This window comes from Ovis canadensis, chromosome 20, assembly GCF_042477335.2.
Source record: "Ovis canadensis isolate MfBH-ARS-UI-01 breed Bighorn chromosome 20, ARS-UI_OviCan_v2, whole genome shotgun sequence".
Taxonomy (NCBI): Eukaryota; Metazoa; Chordata; class Mammalia; order Artiodactyla; family Bovidae; genus Ovis; species Ovis canadensis.
Window position 1 is genome coordinate 39,376,165 of NC_091264.1, and position 12,185 is coordinate 39,388,349.

Below are 12,185 nucleotides of genomic sequence, written 5' to 3' on the forward strand. Positions count from 1 at the left end.
ATTGGTCTTTTGTTCATTTGTTTATATGGCAAGACCTTGAGTAGTTTCTGGAATGATGCCCACAACTGGCTAGGAAATCTGGTGAGGAAAGACACTATAGAATGGGAAATCAAGGCATAGGGCAGAAGAAGACTCTCAGAAGTTTGAATGTGATGCCAAATGTTTATTTCCCTATGAGCTGTTAAAAGAGAGGACACCTTTTATGACAGCTTCATGCTTGCCCATAAATGAATAATTTCTCAGTCTCCACTCAGCCCCTGACAAGTCATAGTTCCTTGAAGAATGAAGAGAGGATATGGCCTTTAGAAAAATGGATTTCTGTTCTTCCCATTATCCTTCAGAAGCAGATTATTACCCGTCATGAAGGGGCGGGTTTTCTTTGACCTCATTTTGGGATGGAACTTTTAACCAAAATGGTGTCACCCCTGAACTCACTCCAACACGCCAACGCAAGTGACCACAGAAGGAGCAAAACCCTATAAAAAGAGAGAAGATAGCACTACACTCTGTCCGTCTCACAGCGAGCACAAGCCCATCCATCTACAGTGAACTGGAAGGAGCTACCATGGCGTCTATGAGAACTGCCTCTATGGTGAGTCCTGCGCTAGTGTGTGATGCTCTTCTTGATTTGGACCAGATCAATTTCTGGACTGCAGGCATGAAATTCTGGATTCTAACTATGGGAATCCAAGAATACAGTCTATATAGGATGGGAAATGAAACCCATGATAGATACTTGTCATTATTTAGCATTTTCAAGAACTGGTGCATATCAGTTGGAAAGATAAGATTAAAACCGAAAGATAGCTGTACAGGGGCTAAACCACACGAGAAGTGTCAATGTGACATTGTGCTGTAAGAGAGAATGTTTATTGAAACTCTGTTTCTCTGGGTACAAGGGATTTAATATAATTCTTCCGCAGTGTTTTTCTTTAATTCAAAATAAGATGGGTCACTATCCTTGAAGATTTAATGTTTTGGCAGTGACTCTTCTTTCCATTATTGTATTATTATACTATAGCCTTGGTACACTAACCCTGTTTTCTTAGGTATGTTTCCCAGCTTTTCCAAATTTACATATATTGAATCTGTAATCAAATTGGGTTTCAAAAAAAGATGTTTTAACAATATTTTAAAAACAGGGATCTTTTAATTCTAATCTAAAGTTATACATGCATCTTTTTTGAAGCCCAATTTGATTATAGAATCAATATATTTAAATTTAGAAAAACTGGAAATATACTTAAGAAAATATAAGGGGGGGGTTGAGTTTGGGTTTGGATGTTTGCCAGTGGTACCAACAGAATTTCTAACTGATTCCACATGGATTTTCTATAGCCCTTTATGTCTAAGGTGAGCATTCTCTTTTACTCAGTGCTTCACAAAATGTAACGAGAGAGATCAATGGTGTAGGAGGGCATTTCTTCCTAGAAAATCAAGGTCGTTACCCTTCCAAAGACCTGAGAGTGATGCATATACTGATATATTGATGACTTGACATCTTCACTAAAATTACTGTCAGCCAATGAATAATGTGGTTTTTCTACATTTAAAAAAGAAAAATGTTCAAGACTGGTAGAAATGCCATGGTCCTAATATCACTTTGGTCATCTCACCAGCTTTTCACTTCACATATTTGAAAATTTAGTATAGATTGTCATGGACCATAGCATGTTCTCCACTATCAGCAATTCAATCATCACCACAGTGTCTTAACAAAAACCATGCAGTACTAACCCAATCTACCTCTCTCTCCATCCAGTCACTGCTACTGCTTCTGAGTCTGGTGGCTCTTGTGAAGGCAGGGGTCATCATCCCACAGAGTCCAGGCTGCCCACCTACTGAGGACAAGAACTTCCCACAGCATGTGAGGGTCAACCTGAACATCGTTAACCGGAACACGAACTCCAGAAGGCCCACCGATTATCACAAGCGCTCCACCTCACCTTGGACCCTCCAGTACGTAAGCACCCCAAATAAAACCTCTGCATTCTTCTACGTCAGAATAACGCATCAGACTACCAGTTAAATCATCTGAGGGGGGTGATATTACTCTTTCAGAATCACCTGTTGAACCTGGAAGAACCATTGTGCAAACCAGTGATTCTCCAACTTTCTTTCTACAGATTTCTTTCATAGACCACAGCTCTCCCCAGCCCGTCCATAACACCTAGCCTACTAGTTCTCGATGTCCCCAGAATCCACCCAAATGAATGGTGGTCATCATTCTGATATTTATGACACCCCAAGTCTATTGTTTATTTATCCAAAAAAGAAACAGACATTTAGCATGGGAGATTAGTACTAGAATTCTCTTTCCCAGGGCTACCAAAGAATACCCTGGTAGAGTTTGTTGACAACAACAATTAATTAACTAGGATTTTTGTGCTTTTTTTGGTTATATTAGCACTGGGAAAATTAGCTTGAATCCCAGTAGAAGTGTTCCATTTGGTGTTTCACCCCTTTTTGACTTAGTCTTGAATTACATCCCCAACAGACTGACATTCATTGTGTCTTTAATACAACTAGTGGTGATGGTGGTGGTGGTGGTTTAGCCACTAAGTCGTGTCTGACTCTTGTGACCCCATGGACTGTAGCCCACCAGTCTCCCCTTTAGACCCTATGATGGATCAAATACAAAATGCATTTTGAAATTTGATTTCAGGCAAATGACCTCAGTTATGTGCAGCCTACAGATTCACTGTCTATAGGATCTTTTCTTCTTACTTCTGCTTACCAAGAATAGTTCAAATAAATTAAACTAAGTCCAGTCATTCTCTCAGCCAGAGGAGAGGGAGAAGGGAAAATTACAAAGGAGCTTCAGATTTTGTTTCCAGCCCTTCCTGTCACCTGTGGGCTCTGTTTAATCAATGTGTTGTTAGATAAATTTGGATGCCTTTCTTGTTTCAAAGACAGACTTCATTAAGTCAGATTAGCAATTATCTTGTTGATAGATGACTCTTAGTTTTTTTCATCTATCAAATGTACCCTAACAAAATATCCTTTATGACAAACTTAGATCCTTTCTGTAGTTTCAGTCTCTCTTCTGTTTACTCTTCAAAGAACCTGGGAAAAGCTGATCATTGTTTCTTTTTTCTATACCACTTCATGGGCTTCCAAATCCAAGTTTTTCCCAAATGGCTTCTTTTCCAGACTAATAGCACTTAGAGAATCTGCAATGCCTATCATTTGTCCCCCTATGAATTTGCCTCCCTTTGCTTATTCCTGTTTGATTTCCTTACTGCTCTACCAGGAATTCACTTTCTTCCTGGCTTTTGTCTCCCCTGCAGCCGCAATGAGGACCCTGAGAGGTACCCCTCTGTGATCTGGGAGGCCAAGTGCAGCCACTCAGGCTGTATCAATGCTGAAGGGAAGGTGGACCATCACATGAACTCTGTCACCATCCAGCAAGAGATCCTGGTCCTTCGAAGGGAGTCTCAGCACTGCCCTCACTCCTTCCGGCTGGAGAAGATGCTGGTGGCCGTGGGCTGCACCTGTGTCACCCCCATTGTCCGCCATGTGGCTTAAGAGCTTTCTGCCTGACCCCTACTCCCCAGATTAGTTAGGCTTTCTGGGCAGTAGACCCAACCCCATTTCTGACCAACATCATTTATGTATTTAATAAGCCCTGAAATAACTTTGGGGCATAAGATTCCACTTTGATATATTACATGCTTTATTTTCTATTCTTTTAAGACAAGTTTCCAGATTTGTGAATATTATTATTTAAAAGGTAGAACCTATATTTATATGAGCTATTTATGGATCTATTTATGTTTCATAAGTCTTTAGGAAAAAGGTGAAATATATGAGTATCTGTTTTGCCTAGGGAAATCCTTGATAGGATTAAATAGCAGTTGAAAATTTCTGAGCTTGTACTACATATGGCTATAGAATTTTCTCTTCCTTGTCTCTTTGGAGTACATGACACAGCTGAAAAGAGACTAAATTCAGTTTCATATTTATTTACTTAATTTTGTAAATTATTGAGGCATTACAAGAGAGACAGCAAGTCTAACTGCTCTATTAAACTATTGTCATAAAAACAATTTGCAATAATAAAGTTTGGGGAAAAAAAATTGTTTCTTTATTCTTTTCTCGTTAAAATGTCTTCAGAGAGACCAGAATACTGGAGTGGGTATCTGTTCCCGTCTCCAGGGGATCCCCCCAACTCAGGAATGAAACCAGGTCTCCCACATTGAGGATGTATTCTTTACCAGCTGAGCCACCAGGGAAGCCCAAGAATACTGGAGTGGGTAGCCTATCCATTCTCTAGGGGATCTTCCTGACCCAGGAATCAAACCAGGGTCTCCTGCATTGCAGGAGGATTCTTTACCAGCTGAGCTACCAAGGAAGCCCTTCAGAGAGGTCAGCTGTTTCCTATTTGGAACAGTATGCAAATTTATCAATAGAACAAAACAAAGCATGCCTTTGAGTAGCAATACCCTCCACCCACCCCAATTCCAGATTCTCAGTTTTACTCTTTTCAAAACAATAGAAGGATTTCCCTGGTGGTCCAGTGGCTAAGACTCTGCGCTCCCAGTGTAGGGGGCCCAAGTTCAATCCCTGGTCAGGGAACTAGATCCCACGTGCTGCAACTGAAGATCCCACATTCTGCAACTAAGACCTGGAGCAGCCAAATAAATTAAAAAAAAAAAAAAAGACAATAGGATGGAGACCCTCATACTATTATCCAGTGCTACAGACACATGCTCTCTGGAACAAATTAAGGAAATAAAAACAATGGCCCTGCGAAAATGACATATCATTGCTAAAAAACATACAGGAGGGAAAAAAAGGTCCTCCCCAAAATAGGACCTGAGGTTTGGCAGGAAGGAGGAAGTTCTGGGAGAAAACATTGTTTTCAGACTAGAATGGCCTGTGTCTCCCCGAGCTCTGGCTGCTTTTGAAGATTAATGTCAACCAGAGATCTAGAAAAGAACATTTCTCTCTTCTCAGGCTATACCGCTAGAACAGCCCCTTCAGCCCTCAGCCTCGAATTCAGTGCAGTCCAGGACACTGAAAAGAGCCACTGGGGCAAAACAAACTTCAAGCATGAGAAAAGTTCAGCCTAAGTAAAATAAAAACCAAACTATATTCAACTCCAGAGTAGTTTCATATTTCTAGTCATAACCATATTTCCACATCATGGCCATGCATGTCATCTTGCCCTACTTCTGGGCAACCCTGAGAATTCTCAAGCTGGTCCCACAGGCTCCCTGCTTCTCAAAAGACCACCTTCAGCACTACTTTATTCCTTATGAACTCCAGCCCCTCCCAGAGAACCATGGCTTTTCTCTGCTTCTTTGCCAATTCCAAACCCAAGGTCACGTCCTTCTCCAGCCACATCCTTCCAATGCTTCTGCACCCTGAGAACTTGAGTCTCATGACCATCTTCCATCATGGTCTTCATACAAGAGATTCACTGGCAGCTACTACTGAAGGTGTCTCTCAGTCTCTGCTTTAAAACCTCTCCTTAAAGTATTTTTCATTTCTCTTGTTTTCCTTGAATAGTAGTGGTGAAAATAAATGGTGTTTTGCTTTGGGATGGAGGATGAGAAAATGGCATTACTACCACAGTTCTAAACCATGATTTCTCACTAGACAATATTCCTAGGAATTTTGAGAGTGGGAAGAGATGGTTGCTTTCCAAGCCTCTTCTCCCTTGATATGCATAACTTTCATTTTCCCTTCATTTCCGTCAGTTAGCACCATCACTCACACCATCACCTCTGCTGGAGATCTCTGAGGCATCCCTGACTCTCCCCTCTTCCTCTCTCTCACTCCCGACACCCACACATCCCCAAACTCATGAAGTGTCACTTCCTGAAAGTTCTCCAATTAACCCTTCCCCTGCCCAGGTTCAGGACTTCATCTTTTCTCGTTTCTCTCCTGCTATTGGAACAGCTTCCTGCCTGTCGTTGCTGCTGTTGCTCCTTTCCCTTCAATCCATCCTCCAATATCTATCTGTGTCACAAAATCAGACACAACAAAATCAGACATAACCTGGCCCTGGTCCTGCCCTGTTTTTAATCTCATGTGACTTCCCACTTGATGTCTCACCCTGCCGTTATCAAGTCCTTGCTGTGACCACCACGCTGTCTTGACCTCCGTGCCTGTGTCATGGCCCCTCTGCCTTGTATGCCTTTACCACCCTCTGTTTCCTCTATTCATACCCTGCCAGTATGGTCTCAACGTTTGTGTTCCCCCCAAATTCAAATCCTAACCCCCAAAGTGATGGAATTGGGAGACCGGACAATTGTGGGGGTCGTGAGGGTGGAGCCCTTCCGGAATGAGATTGGTACCCTTATTAAAGAAGCCCCAGAGAGCTTCCTTGGCTTCCAAAGTGGCTCAGTGGTAAAGAATCTGCTTGCCAATGCAGGAGACATTAGGGGGACAGTGAAAATATCCTTAATATTTTGAGAGGGTTAAGGGCAGTGGAACAGTGAGATACTTGTTTGTAATTCTGGTTCTTTAGTTCTGGGGATTCTGATATTTTCCTTTATTTTTTAAAAAATTGAGATGTAACTGACATACAACACTGTGTTGGTTTGGGGTATCAGTTCAGTTCAGTTCAGTTCAGTTCAGTCGCTCAGTCATGTTCGACTCTTTGCAACCCCATGAACCACAGCATGCCAGGCCTCCCTGTCCATCACCAACTCCAGGAGTTTACCCAAACTCATGTCCATCGAGTCAGTGATGCCATCCAGCCATCTCATGCTCTTTCATCCCCTTCTCCTCCTGCCCTCAATCCCTCCAAGCACCAAGGTCTTTTCCAATGAGTGAGCTCTTCGCATGAGGTGGCCAAAGCATTGGAATTTCAGCATCAGCATCAGTCCTTCCAATGGACAGCCAGGACTGATCTCCTTTAGGATGGACTAGTTGGATCTTCTTGCAATTCAAGGGACTCTCAAGAGTCTTCTCCAACACCACAGTTCAAACGCATCAATTCTTCGGCACTCAGCTTTCTTCACAGTCCAACTCTCACATCCATACATGACCACTGGAAAAACCATAGCCTTGACTAGACGGTTTTGGGTATACAACACAATAATTTGATATATGCATATATCATAAAATGATTACCACAATGGGCTTCCCTGATAGCTCAGTTGGTAAAGAATCCACCTGCAATGCAAGAGACCCTGGTTCAAATCCTGGGTCAGGAAGATACATACACTGGAGAAAGGATAGGCTACCCAGTCTAGTATTCTTGGGCTTCCCTTGTGGATCAGCTGGTAAAGAATCTGCCTGCAATGCAGGAGACCTGGGTCTGATCCCTGGGTTGGGAAGATCCCCTGGAGAAGGGAAAGTTTTAGGGGTACAACATAATAATTTGATATATGCATATATCAAAAGATGATTACCACAATAAATTTAGCTAAATCGATCATCACATATAGTTACAACTTTTTTTTGGTTAGTATTAGAACTTTTAAGATCTATTCTCTAAACAACTTTCAAATATACAATGCAGTGTTATTAACTATAGTCACCCTATGCATTACAGTTCCAGGACTTCTTCATCTTGTAACTGGAAGTTTGTACCTTCTGACCATTTTCATCCATCTCAGTATTTTTTTTAATGTAAAATATCTTGCAAGTATATTAAGCTTGTTTAATTTCTAAAAACAGTGGCTGACTTTATTTTTCTGGGCTCCAAAATCACTGCAGATGGTGACCGCAGCCATGAAATTAAAAGACACTTACTCCTTGGAAGGAAAGTTATGATCAACCTAGACAGCATATTCAAAAGCAGAGACATTACTTTGCCAACAAAGGTCCTTCTAGTCAAGGCTATGGTTTTTCCAGTGGTCAGGTATGGATGTGAGAGTCGGACTATAAAGAAAGCTGAGTGCTGAAAAATTGAGGCTTTTGAACTGTGGTGTTGGAGAAGACTCTTGAGGGTCCCTTGGACTGCAAGGAGATCCAACCAGTCCATCCTAAAGGAAATCCATCCTGAGTATTCGTTGGAAGGACTGATGTTGAAGCTGAAACTCCAGTACTTTAGCCACCTGATGCAAAGAGCTGACTCATTTGAAAAGACCCTGATTCTTGGAGGGATTGCAGGCGGGAGGAGAAGGGGATGACAGGGGATGAAATGGTTGGATGGCATCACCAACTTGATGGACATGGGTTTGGGTGGACTCCGGGAGTTGGTGATGGACAGGGAAGCCTGGCATGCTGCAGTTCATGGGGTCGCAAAGAGTTGAACATGACTGAGCGACTGAAATGAACTGAACTGAATTTCCAAAAATACAGAAGATACAAGCTTACACTAAGGAGGGAAATATAAAATACCAAATCAGGAACCAAAATTATATTGATGTCAGACTTATCCGCATCAAACACCAGGAAATAACAGAGTAAAATCTTCAAAGTCCAGAAGGAGAGAAAGTACAGATCAGATAGCTTCTGCTCAGACAAGACCTCTTTGATCATCAAATGATACATTTGTGAAATTTTATTGAGTTATGCGCTTAAGAGCTGCACATTTCTCTGTATGCAATGGTTCAATACAAATTTTGCTTAAGAAAAAAGAACAATGTCTAACATCTTGGTTCTCAATAAACATTTGTCAAATGAAAAAATAAACGATTCAACCAAAAATGCTCCATCAAAGAATATTCTGTGAAGTCAACTGGAAGACCTTCTCAAGCATGTGAGGACAGAGAAAAATTCTGTGTGGGCATCTTCATGGTTAAAAACAACATTCAGAGATAGACTTTGGCTGACTGACAGATGAATCAAAGCTAAGAATTCAGTAACTCAAATGGGCACTTTATTCTTTATACTCTTTATATCCTGGATCCCAGTGAGCCTTGAAACAAACTATTCATTGGATTAAGTCTAAATAATATTTATAACGATGTTATAAAAGCTTTTCAAGGGAGTCAAAAAACCAAAAGAAATTATTAAAAAAAGTAATATATCTTTAAAAATAAGCTAATAATGATACAATAATCATCAGCATCAAGATGATTGAGCATCAACATCTAGATGACCTAGATCATCACCATCATCTAAACCTGTGATCTAAATTCAGGGAACCGAGCCCCAAAATGGGAACGGAAACGAGGGACGCAATACAAAGGCAGAAAATTCCTCAGCTTCACTAAAGTCAAAAGCTATCACTCCATTCTTGGCTTTGATTAGATGACTTAAAAGTCACCTAATGTGATAAATAAGCTAAAATCTAAATGTAACCATCAGTCAGTGTAAACAAATCGTAACAGAAGTCTCCACAAAGGATAAAAGCCGAAACCAAAGGCACAAGAAAATACTAGGGAGAGGGGAAACATGGAAAGTATACAATAAGGAACAAAATGAGTACACGTTTAAAATTCACCTCTTAAAGAACCGGGTTTCAATTTGGTTTTGTTTTTACTTGTGATTATCTAGACGATGAACCTGAGTACCAGACACAGCCCTACCTCTGAGCCTTTGCTCTTCCTGCGCCCTCTGCCCGGCACACTCACCACTAGAAGCTTCACAGTCTTCCCTCCCCTCCTTTGAGTCTTTGGGCAAATATCACCTTCTCAGTGAAAGTGTCTCTGACCCCCCTGGCGCTTCCTCTGCAGCCTCCCTGATTTAATATTCTTCAGTAGCATTCATCTCCTCCTAATATACAATCTGGGGGCTTCCTAGGTGGCCCAGTGGTAAAGAATCTGCCTGCCAATGCAGGAGAGGAAGGAGACACAGGTTCAGTCCCTGGGTTGGGATAATCCCTTGGAGTTGTTCAGTCACTCGACTGAACGCTGAGCAGTTGTTCAGTGCCCGACTCTTTGTGACCCCCATGGACTGCAGCATGCCAGGCTTCCCTGTCCTTCACCATCTCCTGGAGTTTGCTCAAACTTATGTCTATTGAGTTGATGATGCCATCCAACCATCTCGCCCTCTGTCATCCCCTTCTCCTCCTGCCTTCAATCTTTCCCAGAAGCAGGATCTTTTCCAATGAGGCAGTTCTTTGCATTAGGTGGCCAAAATATTGGAGCTTCAGCATCAGTCCTTCCAATGAATATTCAGGGTTGATTTCTTTCAGGATTGACTGGATTGCTCTCCTTGCTGTCCATGGGACTCTCAGGGGTCTTCTCCAGCACCATAGTTCAAAGGCATCAATTCTTTGGCGCTCAGCCTTTTTTATTGTCCAGCTTTCACATCCATATATGACTACTGGAAAAATCATAGTTTTGTCGGCAAAGTAATGTCTCAGCTTTTTAATGTGCTGTCTAGGTTTGTGACAGCTTTTCTTTCAAGGAGTAAGTTTTTTCTGATTTCATGGCTGCAGTCACCATCTGCAGTGATTTTGGAGCCCAAGAAAATAAAGTCTGTCAGTTTCCATTGTTTCCTCATCTGTTTGTCATGAAGTGATGGGACCAGATATCATGATCTTTGTTTTTTGAATGTTGAGTTTTAAGCCAGCTTTTTCACTCTCTTCTTTCACCTTTATCAAGTGGCTCTTTAGTTCCTTTTCATTTTCTGCCATTAAGGTGGTATCATCAGCATATTTGAGGTTATTGATATTTCTCCCGGCTGTCTTGACTCCAGCTTGTGCTTCATCCAGCCCAGCACTTCACACGATGTACTCTGCACATAAGAAATGGCAACCCACACCAGTATTCTTCCTGAAAAATTCCATGGGCAGAGGAGCCTGATGGGCTGAAGTCCTTGGGACTGCAAAGAGTTGGACACAGTTGAAGCAACTGAGCATAGCACAGTTGATTTGCAAAGTTGCGTCAGTTTTGCGTGTACAGCAAAGTGATTCAGATATACATATATAAGTATAATTTTTTCAGATTCTTTTCCCTTGTAGATTATTATGAAATATTGCCCATAGCTCCTTGCTATTCACTAGGTCCTTATTGGTTACCTGCTTTATGTATAATAATGGAAACCTCATGCTGATTGACAAGGCAAGCATTCAGAACATCTGCTCGAAAGATAAACTGACAATGTAATAAGGCATCAAAATGTCTTTGAAGTACATGCAAAAATATTTACTACTCTTAATAAATAAATTCACATTGAACAATTCCCCATCAAAGTAGCCAGACTTATCTTTTTAACTGTAATAATGTTGGCCAGAATGTGCCAAATTGAGCAATTATTCACTGCTAATTAATGTAAACAGATACAACTTTATGAAAAGCAATTTTATAATTTCACTCAAGAACCTTAAAAATATTCATACTCTTTGGACTGCTAATCACCTAGAAAGTTATTAGAGAAAAATAATATTTTAAAATATATTAATAAAACTACATACAAAACTATCTTAGCTTATCACAAATATCATAAAACATTTTGAAATGTTTAAAATGTAGTATAAATACCTGAGTAAAAATCAGGATGAGAGACAGAAAACTATTCAATTATTGTAAATCAGGTATTAAAAACAGGAAGGAAATATTAGGAACACAGGAATAAAAATACTAACAGGAATTAGTCTGGGTTGTCATGAAGAATGATTAATTTTCATGTTTTCTGTATAATATCTGATTTTAAAGTAAAACCTATTTCTTTTTAAATGCCATGCCTTTATGATCTGAAAACTGGAAACTTTAAAAATAATAGTTGCTTGGTAATTTGAATAAATCATTTTCATTTTTAATAAAATTATGTGATGAATGCAAGGTATGAAATTACAAAAAAATGGCTCTAAGAAAGTCAATATGTGAAACCTGGAACCTCAGACCAAAAAATAAAATAATATAATATAATTAAAAATAACAAAGTAAATAAAATAAAACAAGACAAAATAAAACTTTAAAACATCCGAGCCACCATAATCATGGCCATTGCACCCCCTTGTGGCAGGAATGCCAAGTAGGGACACAGAAGGTAAGAGTCCACTCTGGCTGGGAAAAAAACCACAATATCGCAAATAATAGACTTCTAAAAACAAAGCTCTGTGTTCAAAACATCAATAAAAACATCTCATCCACACAAATCAACACTGAAATAAATGTATGCTTTCGTCCTGTCTGTTCCCTGGTATTGAAAACCACCACCATATGAAGGGGCCATTCATGTTGAAAGGATAAATTATCTACTCTGGGGCATATTATCAAATGGCTTATTTGTTTTTATCAGTTTAGGCCAAATCTCTATCATATGCTCAGCCTAGGGGTTACCTCAGGTGAAAAATAAATTCATCAGGATAAAAAGCAAGTTATGATGGCAGT

General features: G+C 40.4%; 1 protein-coding gene across 1 annotated transcript; it reads left to right on the forward strand.

Moving 5' to 3' along the window:
• Window positions 1-565: 565 nt before the first annotated feature.
• On the forward strand, window positions 566-3,528 carry IL17A (interleukin 17A). Its single transcript, XM_069564011.1, has 3 exons — window positions 566-592; window positions 1,763-1,959; window positions 3,291-3,528. The coding sequence occupies exons 1-3, from the start codon at window positions 566-568 to the stop codon at window positions 3,526-3,528; spliced, it is 462 nt and encodes a 153-aa protein (XP_069420112.1).
• Window positions 3,529-12,185: the final 8,657 nt, after the last annotated feature.